The 18,501-nt window shown below is 36.1% G+C and overlaps 1 protein-coding gene and 2 pseudogenes across 2 annotated transcripts; 2 read left to right on the top strand and 1 right to left on the bottom strand.

The window, feature by feature from the left end:
- Positions 1–1,285: 1,285 nt before the first annotated feature.
- LOC146882544 (uncharacterized) lies at positions 1,286–4,598 on the top strand (annotated as a pseudogene).
- A 1,837-nt stretch (positions 4,599–6,435) lies between these two features.
- On the top strand, positions 6,436–7,560 carry LOC146882543 (uncharacterized). The gene is made up of 6 exons (XM_085667445.1): positions 6,436–6,654; positions 6,729–6,890; positions 6,965–7,069; positions 7,139–7,214; positions 7,296–7,391; positions 7,474–7,560. The coding sequence occupies exons 1-6, from the start codon at positions 6,521–6,523 to the stop codon at positions 7,558–7,560; spliced, it is 660 nt and encodes a 219-aa protein (XP_085523571.1). The 5' UTR covers positions 6,436–6,520.
- A 2,229-nt stretch (positions 7,561–9,789) lies between these two features.
- Positions 9,790–13,967, bottom strand: LOC114166335 (disease resistance protein RPV1-like; annotated as a pseudogene). Its single transcript, XR_014985210.1, has 5 exons — positions 13,378–13,967; positions 12,174–13,275; positions 11,736–12,011; positions 10,883–11,599; positions 9,790–10,452 (listed from the first exon to the last, which is right to left on the bottom strand). The product of XR_014985210.1 is annotated as a disease resistance protein RPV1-like (transcript).
- Positions 13,968–18,501: the final 4,534 nt, after the last annotated feature.

Genomic DNA, 18,501 nt, shown 5'->3' with positions numbered 1-18,501 from the left:
CATCTTCTCCGGCCAACCTTCAGTTCTCCGACGACCAGCACCACCGTCACGCACAGCTCCCATCGTCCGGCGCACCTCCGACGCTCCAGCGCAGCTCTACGCCACCGTCCCGACGCTCCAGCGCCGTGACTTCTTCTTCTTCGACCAACCACCACTGCACTGCTCCGCCCTTCTCCGACGACCAGCGCAGCTCTGCGCCACCGTCCCACACACCTCTGACGTAGAGCTCCCACCATCCTGCACACCTTCGACGTTCCAGGGCATCGTTTCGTCGCAGCACCGCACCGCCGCGGCTTCTTCTTCTTCTTTGACCAACCACCACCATCGCTGCACCTTTGAGGAGTCGTGCACTGCCACCGGAGCCGCAACGTGTTTGTTCTTCGAGCAACCATCACCAACGGCTACTGCAATTCTGTTTAGTCTGCCTCCACTGCCACTGCACGCAGCTCGAGGAGGTTCTTCCGGTGTCGTTGCCATTGCCTCCATTCAATCCCCCGCTCCTTGGTATGTTTATTTTTATGATTTGGATTATTTTTGGATTCGCTGGATTTAATTTTTTTGGATTGCTTGTATGTTCTTATATTTTCAATCTTGAATTTGAGATTATTAAAAATATGGAAGAAATTTTGGATTGTTTGTACTAGGAGATAATTTGGATCCTAGGAGTTAGTATGTATCAATTTCATGAGAATTTATTTTAAACTTTTGACAGTGTTGACGTAGTATCCCTGTTGTCCGACTGTGGGTACAATTGATTCTCCTCCGTTGCTACTCACGTCTCACACTCTAGGTTCTTAATTTTATTATGAGCTTATAATTGTTTAGTATATTGTTTATTTAGTATGTTTTTTATTTATATTTTAAAGTAAATCAATTTATTTTGTTTGATCTCAAATTGTCGTTGCATGGAGTTAGCCATAGTTTCCCGTTTGAGATTGAATACGAAAATTATTTACTTGTCTCCAAGTATTTTTTTTAAAGAATGTGTATTTTTTTTAAAAGGAGACAATACTAATAATTTAAATGTATTCAATCTTGAATTGTCCGGTTGGACAGTTTAAGAAGATTAATCACTTCTTAATAGTTTATTAGTGCATGTCTATTTTAATATACATATCTCAATATTCATGAATATTTGTCAATTGTGTTTTGTATTAATCTTTGGGTGCATATTTGACTGTGGTTAATAATCACTTTCATTTCGTGTAACCTGAAGACCAATGCGAAATGCTGGCGAAATTTCGTGAAATTTAAGATATGTGTTTTAAAATTAATATGTACCAATAAACTAGAAGAAGTGAATCTTCTTGAATGGGATAGGGTCACACCTTAAATACAAAAGCGAGGTGATCATTCATTTAAAGATTACTGAAATTGTTCACACAATTTCAGTATATAAACGTATGGATCGAGACTGGATTTACTTGCCACGCATCAGTGTTGAGTATGAGAAAGGAGTAGAAGAATTTATACAATTTGCGCAACGTTATGAAGGTAGAAGTGATGATGAAGTGAAGTTTAGATGTCCTTGTGTGAATTGTTTGAATGCGAGAAAGTTGAATGCAACTTCAATTAGGGAACATCTTATTTGCGATGGTTTCCTTCCAAGTTATACAATATGGACATGGCATGGCGAATTAATAGACTTTCCAACTGTCTCCCGAACTGAAAATTTTGTGGATTCCATCGTGGAAGATCAACATGAAGAAGACAAATTAGAGGACATGATTCGTGATGTTGGCGCTGAAGCTTTTGCCCAAGCGCACGTGTATGAGACAATCTCTACTGATTCAGAGACTCCGTTGTATGTTGGTTCAACTAAGTTTACAAGGTTGTCAGCGGTGTTAAGATTGATGAATTTGAAGGCGACTAATGGGTGGACCGATAAGAGTTTCACAGAATTATTAGTGTTGTTGAATGAAATGCTTCTAGATGGAAATACACTACCCACTCGCAACTATGATGCCAAAAAAATTCTTTGTCCGATGGGTATGGAGTATAAACGGATACATGCATGTCCTAATGATTGCATACTCTATAGGAAAGAATTTTTAGGATTGAAAAAGTGTCCGAAGTGTGGCTTATCACGGTACAAGGAGAAAATTAACAATGAAGATAAAGGTGAGTTAGAAAAGGATGGATCCGCTTTGAAAGTAGTCTGGTACCTTCCAATCGTACCTAGACTTAAGCGTTTGTTTGCGAATCCAAAAGACGCTAAAAACCTTCGATGGCATGCAGATGAGAGAAGATGTGACGGCCTGCTTCGTCATCCAGCTGATTCAATGCAATGGAAAAATATTGATCACGAGTTCCCCCAATTCGGTGAAGAATGTAGAAATATTCGCTTTGGTTTAGCTACTGATGGAATGAATCCATTTGGTAATTTAAGTACCAACCACAGCTGTTGGCCCGTTATATTATTTATTTACAACTTGTCTCCTGGACTTTGCATGAAGAGAAAGTACATGATGTTGTCTATGATGATATCCGGTCCAAGACAGCCTGGAAATGACATAGATGTTTATCTTAGTCCACTAGTTGAAGACTTGAAGATGTTGTGGGAGGATGGGGTTGAAACATTTGATGCTTTTACTTCTAAGACTTTCATGATGCGTGCAATGTTATTTTGCACAATTAATGATTTTCCAGCTTACGGTAATTTGTCAAGATATAGTGTCAAGGGTCATAAAGCATGTCCTATATGTGAAGAAAACACTGCAACTCATCAATTGAAATACGGAAGGAAAACAGTATATATGTGCCATCGAAGATTTTTGCAATCGAATCATCCTTATCGAAGGTTAAAAAAATCATTTAATGGACATCAAGAGAATGATGATGCACCAATTCCATTGAATGGCTTTCAAATTCATGAAAAAGTTAATAAAATACATCATGTATTTGGGAAAACCTCTAAGAAATCATCTACAACGAGCCCTTGGAAGAAAAAATCAATATTTTTTGATCTTCCATATTGGTCGAAGTTAGAGGTTAGACACTGCATAGATGTAATGCATGTGGAGAAGAATGTGTGTGATAGCTTGATTGGTACACTACTTAACATTCAAGGAAAGACAAAAGATGGAGTAAATGCTCGGTTGGATATGCTTGAAATGAATATTCGCAAAGACTTGGCACCAAGGGAGGCTAGTAAGCGTACTTATTTGCCTCCCGCATGTTACACCATGTCTAGACAAGAAAAGATAAGTTTTTGCCTTTGTCTTAAAAGTGTCAAGGTACCACAAGGATACTCTTCAAATATTAAGAGTTTAGTGTCAATGTAGGATTTGAAGCTTGTTGGCCTGAAGTCTCATGATTGTCACGTCTTAATGCAACAATTGTTACCGGTGGCTATTCGTGGAATTTTGCCAAAAAATGTTCGACAAACTATAACTCGTTTGTGTTCATTTTTCTCTTCAATTTGTAGTAAAGTCATCGATCCTTTAAAGTTAGATGACCTTCAAAGTGAGATTGTTATCATCTTGTGTCAGCTGGAGATGTTTTTCCCTCCATCCTTTTTTGATGTTATGGTACATTTGGTTGTTCATTTGGTAAGAGAAATCAAGTTCTGTGGGCCAGTATACTTAAGATGGATGTATCCTATTGAACGCTATATGAAAATTTTGAAAGGGTACGTGAAAAATCAATATCGTCCAGAAGCTTCAATGATTGAAAGGTATATAGCAGAAGAAAGTATTGAGTTTTGTTCAGATTACATGACAAAAGCAAATCCGATAGGAGTTCCTCCTAGATCATGGTTGAACAGGTGTTCTATAAGTAACAACATCCGGGGTGTGAATGTGGTAACCAAATCTCGCGCAGAACTATTGCAAGCACATCTATACATATTGAACAACACTGATGAGGTGATCCCTTACTTATCTGCACACAAAGCCATTGTAAAGAAACAACATCCAAGACAATCAGAGAAATGACAGTTGATGGAGCATAACAAAACGTTCATGCCTTGGTTTAAATCTGAGGTTTTGAAAGATTCACAATCTTCTGAGACTTTGATGTGGCTAGCAAATGGATTGAAATTTGATGTCGTAACTTCTACAGGTTATGAAATTAATAATTGCACATTCTACACAAAGTCTTTGGACGATAAAAGCACAATACAAAATAGTGGAGTGAGTCTTGAAGCTGAGTCGCTGCAATTTTCCACATCCAAAGATCAAAATCCGGTAATTGGGTCAATGACGTACTATGGTGTAATAGAAGAGATATGGGAGGTTGACTATACTGTGTTCACTATTCCACTCTTCAAATGTAAGTGGATTGATAATAAGAGTGGTGTCAAAATTGATGAATCGGGTATGACTCTAGTTGATTTTCGAAAGGTGGGTTATCGAGACGAGCCTTTTATCATGGCACATCAACCATCTCAAGTTTTTTATGTAAAAGATCCTGCAACTGAACATTGGTTTGTTGCTCTTCATGGCAAGAAACAAATTGAATGTAATGAAGAGAATTTGAGTAACCTTCATATTGCTGACACTCATCCATTTAAAACAGCGATAGATTTTGATGAGGCCCCAGTACTTGACGATGTACAAGCAATTCGGGAAGATCACGATGAGGGAATATACATATGACCAATCCATAACTTTATGTATGAATCTGAATTGTTTATATAAATTTACGTGTTTTGTGAAATAATATGTTATTTGTTATTAATCTTTTGTATTTTTTTCTTTTAACAACAGATATATGGCTGACCATCAGACTTCATCATCATCATCGGAGGATGAATTGCCTAAAAAGAGAACCACCAGAGGAGCCACTAGATTGAGGAAGCTCATGTTGAGAAAAGCTAAAGGTAAGAAGACTCATGTCATTATTGACGTCATCACTGGTCAAGCTTCAGGTCGTAATGGAGACCTCTTTAGAAGCTATCTAGGAGTACTGGCACGTGACAGAATATCCATCCTTACTCCTAGTTTCGATCATGTGTCTGAAGTTCAACGGAACATGATATGGCAGGATCTAACGGTAAATTATGTCACGTAATTTTTTTAATTTATATTTTTATTATATTGGTAAAACACTTATTGATGTTCATTTTCTTTATTGCAGACGACATTTGATATTCCAAATGTGCCGACACTTAAACATAGATGTCTGGCAGCAGTCGCCGAAGATTTTCGTGGTTTTAAGACAAAACTAACGTCTAGGTATGTCTATGGATCTAAAAAGAATGAAGATCCACGTGAGCTATACACTTCAATTGATGAAGACACTTGGCGTCAGTTTGTTGAGTCTCGTACATCTGAGCGATGGAAGGTTAGTTTACTTGAATTCAAAAATTTGTTGAAATTGTCTACAAGTTGAACTAATTCATAAAATCAATTATATGTTACAGGAAATAAGGACAAAAGCCCAAGCAATAAGTAAAAAAAATAAAAATCCACACATATTGTCTCGTGGTGGGTATAGAAAGCTTGAAGAAAAGATATTGAAGGAAAAAGAAAAATCTAGGCCCCCACCTTTTGAAGATGATTGTCTTGCGCCTCCTTCACCACCATCTCGTCATCAAAAGTGGAAGTTAGCCCGCCTACGATCATCGGGCACCTACACTTCCAAAACTGCACGAGAAATCTCTGAAAAAATTGTAAGAGTTAACTTTACTAAAACATTAATATCATTTTATACCGAGTTTCTCTTAATTTTCTTGTGTTATATTGTAGGACTCCTTGGTTGAGCAGAGCTCCCAAGGTACTTTTATTCCAGAAGGTCGTCATGATATTCTTGCTACTGCAATTGGACGACCTGAGCACCCCGGACGTGTGCGTGCTGCTGGATCAGGAGTCGGCATTCGTCAATTTTTTGGTGGCTCCTCTAGTCAATCTTCATGGACACATAGTGCTGAGTATGAAGAAAAACTGACTCAACGGTTGACAGAACAAATCACTGAAAGGGTTATGCGTCAATTCGAGCAACATTTTGGTGGTCATGGCAACCCTCCGCAACTAATTCCCCAAGCAGAATCTTTTGTGCCCCCAACAGGTAGAAGCAAAAAGGGGAGTTGCTCGGGTCCAGCTGTACCAGGGGATGATGCAGACAACACTCATCGATGTGAACTATATGTTCTGCATGGTACAGGGAAGACACTAGTTGCTCGTGGAACAAAATTTGAGGCAGCCACTATTCTTCATGGTATGGAGCTGGCGGATGATGAGGTTAAGGTCACTGTAGAGGAAGTTATTATACCAAATGCTTTAGTTCCTGTGCCAACAGATGAGGTATATACTGTGGCACAGGCATTTCAGTCTTTCCTCGCCTGGCCTAAAGATTTAGTTGGTTCTATTTCCGACCCTTTGGTATGGATCCCCAAACTCACCTTATAGTACTTTGCATTTTAAGTTTACATGTTATTTATGTTCACAATCAAATTATTTTTTCCATGTACTAATAGTCGCATGAAGTGGAAAGTCCTGAACCTATGAAGATTCCAATATCTTTGGACGATCCTCTTGGTGCATTACACTAGCTTGCTGACATCATTAGTGATAAGCCGATGGTAGTTCCATGGGATTCTGATGTATTTGGGAGAGATAGTGACATCCCAATGTACCTGCATAAGCAAGATGTCTTAGAGCTTGCGTCGGGTACAGAAGAACTGAATATTACCCTTATTCAGTTATGGATGATGTAAGCATCTAAACTATTCATTATGTTTAATTAATTTATATAGTAACTTATATTAAATAAATGTTTTTGTCCAGGTATATTTTTAGTGTCAGTAACAATATGGGGTTGAGTGATGTATATGGGTTCATAGACCCCCAACTCACTCATGTAGGCAATAAATTTGATGACATTCAAGCATACGTCACTGAATGCTTTGGACAAGGGAAGAAAATATATTTTGTCCCTTATATTTTTGGGTAAGTGTAGTTTGTTGACTTCTAATTATAATATATTATTTTAAGGTACAACAACGAATTTTGTTTTATTGCAGGCATCATTGGCAACTAGTTGTAATTTCCATGAAGGACAACATTGCTGTGTGGCTTTGTTCCTTGCACAGGCCTCCTCCTAACCATCTGAGACAAGTTATAGATTGGTAAGAACCTTAATTTTATGAACTTTCTTTCTTATATAATTGTATCTTAACACCTTACCTTTTTCATAGTTCAATCGCTGGACATAGCATGTTGTTAGGGAAATCAACTGCTATGACAAAAAGGCTAGCATGGTTGAGCCTCAAGGTTTGCTATTTTGGTCTATAGTATTATAATTATTCAATTTCTTTTCTTCATCAATTACTTATATATGTGCATTCATTGTAGTGTAATTTACAAACCGGCTCATATGAGTGCGGTTACTATGTAATGCAATGGATATCAACTATTGTACGTGCTCGTATCACAAGTGGTTGGGAAACGGTAATTGTTTCACTATATGAAATACTTATATGCAATTTTGGCTTAGTTTATATACTAATTTAAATTATTCTCTTGTGTGCAGAGATTTGGTACTAGTACATCAATCCCCGTCAAGTCCATCAAATATTTAATGATAGCTTTGGCAAAGTATATTATTCAAATACAATAGTACTTAGTATATTTGTTTATGGAAGCACATGATATTGTAATGAGTGCTACAATATGAATAGTATTTAAGTATTGTAATGAGTCCATCAATTATAATATGATATTGTTTCTGGCTGGGTTTGTATTTCTGGTTCAAAATTTGCAGGTTAAATGTGCTAGATTTGAATGAAATAGGACCAGAATTTAAAAAAAAATAGCTTTAACCGAGGCATAAAGTATATTAAATTTTTTTTATTTTTTGAATTTCTGGTACGCATTAGGCCTCGGTTGGGCGGAAACCGAGGCAGTAAATATTTTATATGCCTCGGGTTGTAACCGAGGCATAAACTACTGGCTTTTTACCTCGGTCGTATATGCAGCGGTTGCGGACCCGAAGCCAAAAGCTGAAAATAACCGCTGTCATTTCCCTTCCCTGCACTAGTGTAAACAAAATTACAAAAATCTATAAGTTGTTATAAATAAAACTAAAGAAATATATAATAAAAGAGAGGATATTTGAAAAGTATAGCCTTGTGCTTGGATGAGTCATTTCAACAATTCGAAGAAATTGAAATGCAATAGTCAACTTAAAATATTTAAATTTAGTCAAATTTCGATTGAACCGACTAAAAATTGACCATATTTTGGCTAGCGTAAACTCAGTCCAATTTGACCAAGTTTAGGTCGGTGTTCGCTCAACCAAATTTTGCCAAATTTTGGTAGGGGTCAATCCGTACAAATTTGGCCGAATTTCAGATGGAGTCGTCTCAGCCCAATTTATCTCGAGGTTGATTAGGTCGAGTCGGCCCCTAGTCGTACCTGGTCAAGACGGTATCAACTGAATTCGATTGAGTTAGTCCCGACCAAACTTCGATCGAGTCGATCCCGACCGAATTCGGTCAAGTTGGCCTAGACCGAATTCGGTTGAGTTGACCCTAGCCAAATATTTGGCCGACCTCGGTCGAGTCGGTCTTAATTGAATTTCTGTCAAGTTCGCATTAACTAAAATTTGACCAAATTCGGCCGAGTCAGTCTTAGTCGATTGGAGGCCAAGTCGACCGTGACCTTTTTTCTTCTTTAACAATGAGGATTTCCACAAATTGTGGAATTTCATTTTCCTTCTTTTTTAAGAGAATTTCAAATTCTACTATTTTAGTTATTTGAAATACCTTCTTAAAATTCTTCAATTTCAATTTTCTCTTAATTTACTCGTCCAAACAAGTCATTTTACTTTAAAGAAATTCAAATTCTCCAAATAAATGAATTACTCTCTTAAATTGCCCCATCCAAACACACAATAAAGTTTCTTATAATTCTTTATTTGAATTGATCAGGTAACAACTTTGTCCTTTCTATGAGTCATAAATATAATTCTTTACTTGCACAATCTTTAGAGATATTATCCGATTAACCTTTTATACTTGATAACATAATCATTTGCATAAATATATATTTGATATAACTTTGTTTGCATATCATGTTCCACTTCCTTATAAATAGTTAAGGAAGTATGAAAAGAACATTAGCAATAATATGTTTATGATATGGTACAAATATTGATTGCTCCACGTTTCTTGGAATTAATGATTCTTTATAATATGGTTTTTTTTAACATTGTTCAAAGAAGTTGTTTCTGCATTTATATATATATAAAAAAAATCCTTTTATAAGAGCAATATATGTTTGAGTTAATTTGAACAAATTAAAAGTTATCATCTATGATTGAGTTTATGTGTAAAAAATATTTATCATTAACAACTTCTACTTCATAAAATACACATTAGAAGGTTCATAAGCACTACATATAATGCACGTTTATATTTTTTATCACCAAAATCCTTTACAAAGAGATAATTTCTTAAAAGGTTCTACAAATAGATCAGTGATTACAAGTGAGTAGATAATTAATTACTATTTATAATAATATACAAATCACTTCTAGTTAGTCATTAATCTTGTTTAATATTTGACTAAATGTATGTTAATGATAGTTATAAAACAAAACAATTATAAAAAACATCTACAACCTTACTATAATTACTGTTCTTACTACAATAGTTTTCCTATGTTACTTGCCATCTTATAATTACAATCATTTTCATTTGTTGACACTGGCTTACTCTTATTGCACACCAGCTAGGTGTGTATTTCTAAACTAGTATCCCCCAATTTTTAGCCACATGCAGCAGTAAAAGGAAAACAAAGAAAGAATTAAAAGCTTCAAATGTGTATACAGTGGCTAAGGAAATATGATCCAGTCAAATTGAATTCCAAAATACAGCATAAAACTAAGAAACAAGGTAAAATAAACATTGAATTTCATAACTATAAACTTCTACTCAACAGAAACAAGAAAACGATGCAAAGAAATAAATTATAAACATGGATAGGATTTAATTCTATAACTCTAGGGATCATGTCGTGTTGTCAATGAAGAAAAACAACTTAGAAGAAATCACACCTTCCCATATTCGTAATGAATTTATGCAGAGCATTTTCCTTTGGCTCGGCAAGGCTCTATTTCCATGTCATTTGATTCACCATATATAAGATACACAGCTGTGTTCTTGACCACCAATCCATGACCAAAAGTCAAACAAATCTCCACCTTGTCTCCAGGTCCTAAATTTGATATTATGCCACGCCAATCTTCATCATTAAGGGAAATTACTGTGTCATGGTTGTGCATGTGTAGTGTGCACTTTGTGTAATTAGCAATTAAGACACTTGTAACACATTCAGTTGCCACGATTACAGGGGTTGATAAATAAACAAAACACAAAATCATTCCCTTGATGTCACAATCCTGAGGCACGGTGAAAGAAACAGAATATCCCTTACGCATATGGGCAAACCAATAAGGATGGTTGTCTCCTGGAACAGAGAATTCACAAGACTCGCTGCTTGCCAATTCCTGTACCATGAAATCAAAGGGTTAGTCATGTATGTAACTTTGCTATTCATTATTTGATCATTCCAGTTCACAAATATGGGCATTTTTAATTCAAATTACAATGTATTCCAAACACAAAAATAAGCTTTTTAATTAAACTACAATGTAATACACAGGTCAAGGTTAACCAAACTGTTAATAGTTTTTGCTGTTCATTTTTGTTAATTATTACAGGTCTTTGAACCAAGTGTAGCATGATCGTTTAGCTTGTCAATCATTAAAACCAGGTACATTTAAATGAAGCATTGCAACTATAGAAACGACAAATGCAAAACAGTGAGTATTGTAGTTTTTTAAGATACTGTATTTGGATCATTTCATGCTGTCTTAACTAATGGCCGAAATGAATGGTGAAGGTATGTAAACAAAGGTACAGAGATAGAGAAGGAACCTCAGAAACTCTAGTGCTCAGTGTATTGAGGAATTCATTACATCTTCCGACACCAATCAAAGAAAACCTCAAGCGCTGGTTTGAAATTCTTGATTCTGTAAAATTTACACCATATTCGACAACAATTGATTTCACTAGAAAAGCTAGTTTAAACTTATTGTCACATTTAACTAAAATACTTCGAAGATTTGCAAGGCCGGTATGCAATGGCCAATGCACATGCCAATTATAATCCTCTATTTTCATCCAATACAGGCAAGAAGAGTGGGGATTCAATGTTGGTGACATCCAAGATTGAATGATAAAGCGAGAAATTTTAGATTTAAATCCTTCTGGGAATATATATCCTGTGCTTTGTGAGCTTACAATTGAAAATGGAATTTGTTTTACAGCAGTATTTTCTGCAACTAGTATTATCAAGGATCCCATTTGCGCTATATCTTCTTCCAATATGTCAATCTTCAAACAACCAGAAAGGACAAAAGTTGTTAAAGATTTTAGCTTGTATACCTCTCTGGGGAGATTGATTAGACTTGTACAGTTCTTTAAATTTATCAATTGCAGATTGCCGAGATCTCCAATGGATGGGTGTACCTTGCACAAACTTGGGCAATCTTCTAGAATGAGTTGTTCAAGACTTGGTAATCTGGAAAAGTCAGGTGTTTCTCTCAAGTACATAGAGTGACTAAGATCAAGGATTTTTAGCCACTCTAAAATCTACAGAGATAAGTTTATTGATAGAACATTAGAGAAGGAAAAAAAAAAACTTCGATGGTTATAACCAAAACACATTATACTATTCTAGTTTAATGAACATATTGAGTTTTAAAAGAAACGAGAATAAAATAAATACCTGGGCTTTTTTCCAGACGAGGTGAAGATAACTATGTTTTAAATCAATTGCAATTACACTTTTCATATGAAAGTTGTTTGGAATGTATTTAAAAGGAAACCCTTGCCAACAAATCCATCTCAACTGTTTAGAAAGATAACCATATTCTCCAGCAAGTTGTACATTATCCAATTGTAGAAATCTCAATCTCTTCATTTCCTTGAAAGCACGAGTTTTGAAGCAATCTGTGCTGGTTGAATGCAGTTTCAGGGATAATCCCTCGGTATCTTCTGTCCCCTGTGACGAAAATAACAAATAGAAACAATTGAGAAATTCCTAAATATCTCTTGATCATTAATACTTAATGTTTAGTCAAAGAAGCTAAGAACACATGCATTGCACATATGAAAGAGAACATTTTCATGAGAAATTTCAAAATGATATAAAGAATGTTCTTACAGTATTGTTTGTCAGTATATGTTTTACATCATCATCAAACCATAATCGACTCCTGTTCTCTGTTTCCACTGGCCATCTTTCACGAATAATTTCTCTTCCCATGTCTCGTAGCAAAGGATGCATTCCAAGTTTGTTGTTCCTTTCAACGCTAATGAGAGCCCGCTCTATGAGAACTCTTATTTCAATATCACCTTGTAGTCCACAACCATTTAGTATCTCTGTAACATAGCCTCTTTCTTTACCAATAAAGAAACAACATATATCAAGAAATATTTCCTGTTCCACCTCATCACGTAAATCGTCAAAACTTATTCTCAATTTTTCTTGAACTTTTGTATTTGGAATTATTTTTAGTTTTGAAAACACACTTTTCCACTCCTTCTTTGTCCTCTCACTTAAGTAAGAACCAAGAACCTCTAGAGCTAGAGGTAGTCCTCCACAATAACCAACTACATTTCTTGCAACATCATTGAAGTCTTCTATTGGTTTTTCTTCTCCAAAAGCGTGCCAACTAAAAAGCTCGAGGGACTCAGTTTCGTTCATTTCCTCTGTCTTATAAACATAATCTACGTTATTTCTCCTAAGATGTCGTACATCTCTAGTTGTAATGATTATTACACTTCCCTGACCAAACCATTGTTCTTTTCCAAATAGGCTGTCTAATTGGTCAAATTCATTTACATCATCAAGCACAATTAGCAACCTTTTTCGAGAAAGTTCATTCTCGATCATAGTTCTTCCCAAGGAAATGCTTTCCAGCTGCAACTTGGATTTTAGGACATCATAAAGAAGATGTTCTTGCAAATGAATGTTGCTTCTACTCACTCCATCATAAACTTCTCTGATATTTTCAATGAAACTCTTACCAATGAATGTACGATAAATTCGATTGTATATGGCTTTGGCTACGGTAGTTTTACCCGATCCTCCCATTCCCCATATCCCTATCATACAAGCTTTGTTGGAATGATTTTCAATACATCCGATCACCTTTTCCACACGGGACTCTAATCCAACAGGAAATTTGGTAATAAACAAGTCTTTATAGTCCAGTAATGTTTGAATGCGGCTAACAATTACCTCCACAAGTTCACCATCATGCCTTCAAGATGAATGCCAATGTATTACCAAAATTAAATCACAACCTTAACATATTCTTCATTCACTCTCAAACGAAAGAAAGAACAAGGATTCATTTATTTACCTGAAATCTTTGACATCCCAACCAGTGATAACTGCAGCTTTGGTGAGTGCATGGCTCCACCTGGATAATACATGTTTCAGCTGTTCTTCTGAATAGCTTTCCTCTGCAGCTTCTTCCAACGCTTTTCCAAAATCACATTTAGTACATACATCGAATGGGTTAACTTGGTAAAATACGGGCATAACTATTTGGCCGAAAGTTTCGTGGCATTCAATGATTTTTTCAAGCTCACGAAGACACAGGGCAGATTCAGTGTACGTTTTGGAGAAAACAATTATTGCAATCTTAGAGCAAGCTATTGCTCCCATGTGTTCTTCTAGCTTCATTCTCTCCTGCAGATTCTTCTCGTCAACAAAAGTTTTGACTTGAGCTTGTAAAAGGACATTGTTTAGATGCCAAATGAACTTTCTACTGATTTCCTCTTCCCGAAAGTTGATGAACACGTCGTTTATGAAGTGGGGTTCAGATTTTAAGAACGATGAAGATGAAGATGAAGAAGAAGTAGCGATCTCCATCAAAGGAATTAAAGTCGAGTCTTTTCCAAAGTAAAGCATTAATGGAAAATACCGATTGTGCTAGTACCTTCTTGTTACGACTTATTGGTTTTAATTTTTAACAATTACTTTTAAAGAGTTTAGTCTTTGAATTTTGCCATGCTACTGTCTGCAATCTATTATTAATCAATTAAAAGATGTAATTATAACAATTGTTCATAAACTTTATCATCTCATCTAAGAAATTTCAGAATAAAATATTATATGTTATGAATGTATCAAAATATAAAATGTCATCACAGAATATAAGTTGTCATAAAACAAAAAACCTAGGTAACCATAAAATTTTGAAATACCAAAGCACGTTCCATTTGTTTACGAAGAACGAAAAAATGGTTGGTGAAAGGGTAATAGACTATATTATATTAAAGGGAAGGAGGTTAGTGGTGGAAAGACTAATATCTTTGATATGTAGTCTCGAAGTGCGCTAAGACCTACGCATAAACAATCTCTTAAATTTTGTACGCAAAAACTCATCAAACTCAATAAAACTAAAAGAATACATCGCATATCACCAAATGCATAAGTAGACCATACTGTGTAAGATATGTGCATAATTTAAGTATCGATAGAGTTATACAGATAAAAATTATTTCTCAACTATTTCAATTATAATCTTAATCTCAGTAAACCAAAACTCAAAAGAATATCAGTAAACCAAGTCTCAAATATCCCTGACATTGAAAGATGATGATGAAGAAGCAGCCAACTCGATCAAAGGAATTGAAGTGAGTAAAACAGTAATGATAAATGTTAAAAATACCCTCTTTATGGACTTATCAACATTTCGAATAGTCTAATAAGAAATTTTATGAAATATATATATATATATATATATATATATATATATATATATTATATAAACATTCACGTGACAAATTATTATAGGATAATGTAAAACAAACACTATATTCAACAATGCAGCTGCTGCAAAGATTAACATTTTTTATATGTAATCTCAAAGTCGGTTAGACAGACAGACCCATATAAGTTTTATATTTTTCCTCGTGAATCCAGCTCAGCGTGCATACTTTTTTTTTTTCTGTCACCTTCACGTTAAACCTTTAGAAAGTCACTTTAAGGGTGCATTGATCAATTGGATTTCAGAATTCAATTCAGAAGACTTTTTTATAGAAAATATCGCGGAATGTTTTTAAGAACGAAGAATAGTTGGTGAAAAGGTAATAGATTCTGTATTATATTTAAAGAAACCAGGTTAGTCTGCAAGATTAATATTTGTTATATATGACTGTTGGGTATTGGGCTCCCTTCCTATGTGGAGAAAAGGCCCAAAATTTGAGAAGCTCATGTCTCACTTAACCTAGTGGAGAGGAGGCTATAAAATAAAGAGAGAGGCAGAACAATAGAGTCAGAATACACTGAAAGCCCTAACACATAGAGGGAGAGGTAGAGGGAAAATTCTGTTCACGTTTTTCATAGAGCTGTCGCAGTAAATTCGACGCTGCGGATTCGTTCACCGTTGGATCGGGCTGAAATTTTTACAGCAGGTTCGGAACTCATTGCTCTTCATTCTGACCGGTCGGATCTTTGATACGAGGTCTGAGTTGGGAGATATTAATTTCGCACTGCAGCAGTGATTTGTAGAGGTTTTCCCCTCTTGTTCTTCTCTATTTGAAAGCTTTGTTGCTTTGTTATTTGGTTGGGTGTTAGCACTAATTTGTGCTATTGATTGAGACTCTTTTGTACTCTTGATCATAGTGGAGCTATTTCTTTGGTCTGGACGACTCGTGGTTTTTACCCTTGATTTGAGGGGTTTTCTACGTTAAAAATCTTGGTGCCTTTATTTGTGCTTTTGGTAATTTATTATTGCTGCTCTTTGATTATTGCTCCTCATAGATTCTTGCAAGTTAGGGGAAATTATATCCGCTGCATTCTCTGGTATATTGTTTGTTGTTGTTTTCCCCATCAGAGTGGCATCAGAGCTCTTGGTTGGGCTATATTTACTTGCTTGAATGATGGAGGCAAATGCAAAGATGGTTGCTTTGAATGGTACAAATTATCATTTGTGGAAGGGCAAGATGAAAGATTTATTATTTGTCAAGAAATTGCATCTTCCGGTCTTTGCTACACAGAAGCCAGATTCTATGTCTGATGAAGAATGGGACTTTGAGCACCAACAGGTATGTGGTTTTATTCGGCAATATGTTGAAGATAATGTTTATAATCATATTGCTAATGAGACACATGCCAGAGCTTTGTGGGAGAAGATTGAGTCTTTGTATGCTTCTAAGTCGGGCAATAATAAATTGTATTTGTTAAATTGCTTGATGAATTTGAGGTACAGGGAGAATTCTTCTATTTCTGATCACTTAAATGAGTTTCAAGGGCTCCTAGATCAATTGTCAGGAATGGGCATAAAGTTTGATGACGAAGTTATGGGATTATGGTTGCTTAATACTCTACCAGAGTCTTGGGAGGTATTTCGGGTTTCAATTACGAACTCTGCCTCGAATGGTGTTGTTTCTTTTCAGATGGCAAAAAGCGGTGCTCTTAATGAAGAGATGAGAAGGAAGGCACATGGTTCTTCATCTCAGTCTGAGATGCTTGTTACAGAAGCTAGGGGGAGAAGTCAGAAAAAGGAACATAAAGGTGGTAGAGAGAAGAGTAGGAGCAAGTCCAAGTCAAGATACAAGAATTTAGAGTGCCATTTTTGTCATAAAACTGGGCACATTCAGAAATACTGTTTTAAATGGAAAAAGGAGAACAAATACAAGAAGGGCAAACAGAGAGAGAATGATCATGATGATGATGATCGTGTCACTACTGCTACAGATGGTGATCTTGTTCTTCTTTGTGACTTTGAGTCTGTTAACCTTGTATCTGATGAGAGCATGTGGATTATTGATAGTGGTGCTACACTGCATGTTACACCTAGGAAGGAGTTCTTCACATCTTACACTTCTGGTGATTTTGGAGTGTTGAAGATGGGTAATGATGGTGAGTCTAAAGTGATTGGTGTTGGTGATGTTTGCCTGCAAACCAACATGGGAGTGCAGTTGTTGCTTAAAGGAGTCAAACATGCTCCAGATGTTCGTTTTAATTTAATCTCTGTGCAGTTGCTTGATGATTGTGGTTATGACAATCACTTTGGTTCTAGTAAATGGAAGCTCACTAAAGGTAACTTGGTTATGGCCAGAGGGGAGAAACAATCTAAATTATATTGGACTAAAGCTTTGGTTGCTAAAGACAGTGTGAATGCTATGTATATGGAGGCATCTTTGTGGCACCGGAGGCTTGGTTATATAAGTGAGAAAGGGCTTAACTGCTTAGATGGAATGCTTAAAATATCTTAGATTTTAATTTTTTTTTGGATAAAACAAATTAATTTCTCCTTTAAGAAAAGTTATATTCTAAAAAATATTTCAATAATTAGACTCTACATTTTAGCCCGAGTCAACTTAGCTTGACATTTGACTTAGGTTGACTCATCTCGAATTGTCAACTCTAGGCTTGGAACGAATCGTCTCAACCTTTGACATGAGATAACTCGACTTAACCCTTTGCCCCATGCCAATTTGTCTCGACCTTCCGTCTGAGCCTAGTCTTCACAACCTACGATTCGAGCCAATTAGTCTAGACCTTGGACCTGGGCCAACTTGTCAAAACCTTTGACATAATGAACACATTTGTACCTTCAGTTTGAACTTAATGTTGTGTTGATTTAGCCCAGGATGAAGGTTAAGATCATTCGACCTGGGCTGAAGGTCGAGACTAGCAGCCTACGTGTAAACAAACCTCGTTCAACAGGCGGCCAACATGCACTAGATAACCTAGTGCACCACAACATATAACACCTTCACCCTTTAACGCTCAAACCAAAAGGGTTTTCCACTTAGTGTACTTTCATGGGTCATCTAATACATGCATTCCACACTTAACCATTTCTCAGTGTACAATACACATGTCATCCAATCAATGCAAACTACAATTAGTGTTTCCCTATACTCACTAGACAAAAAGCATACACCGACCCAAATGGGTCTGCTTGCCTCAAAGCATCATTTCCTCTAGCACCACACTCGTTTAATATCGCATTAGATGACTCCACCTCTTCTAGTCTTACACTAAACATCCCCATTTCTCTTGGTCCATACATGACCTACACGACAGAGCGTGCTATGATCGAGGATACTGGGTGGCTGCTTTTATCCTTCATTGGAACAAATATGCATTGCACGTTCTTTTTTCCATGCTAGATTGTAGATAGGGCCTACAAGCAATGTTGTTTGGAGATTCAAGGTTGTTGGTCTCATGTTGAGTGTTGGTTGCACTTTCGTGAGTATGGGTGTAAAGGGTTAAGTCGTTGTCGGTGAGGACTGGGTGGTCGGAGTGGAGTTATATGGCGGTTAATTGTAAATGTTTAAATATTGTTTGACTATCAACTAAAGTAATGTCACATCATTTAAAATTATTACACAAGACAATTTACATTGGATCTATATAGAAGGACACCAAACCTCTTCTTTTAAAGGGGTACCTATAAAAGATATCAAGATTTTCGATGAAAAATTAATATTGTGTAAGTGAAAATGGAGATAATATTAGGCTT

The sequence above is a fragment of the Vigna unguiculata genome, chromosome 10 (assembly GCF_037176805.1).
Source record: "Vigna unguiculata cultivar grain cowpea cultivar isolate G323 ecotype 2 chromosome 10, ASM3717680v1, whole genome shotgun sequence".
Classification (NCBI taxonomy): Eukaryota; Viridiplantae; Streptophyta; class Magnoliopsida; order Fabales; family Fabaceae; genus Vigna; species Vigna unguiculata.
Note: the sequence above shows the minus strand (reverse complement) of the source record. Positions and strands in the feature narration are given on the sequence as shown.

Coding starts and splice junctions, on each gene's coding strand:
- LOC146882543 (XM_085667445.1), top strand. CDS start 6,521: ATGGTAGTTCCATGGGATTCTGATGTATTTGGGAGAGATAGTGACATC. Junction 7,070..7,138: donor CTGAGACAAGTTATAGATTG/GTAAGAACCTTA, acceptor CCTTTTTCATAG/TTCAATCGCTGGACATAGCA. Junction 7,392..7,473: donor TCACAAGTGGTTGGGAAACG/GTAATTGTTTCA, acceptor TCTTGTGTGCAG/AGATTTGGTACTAGTACATC.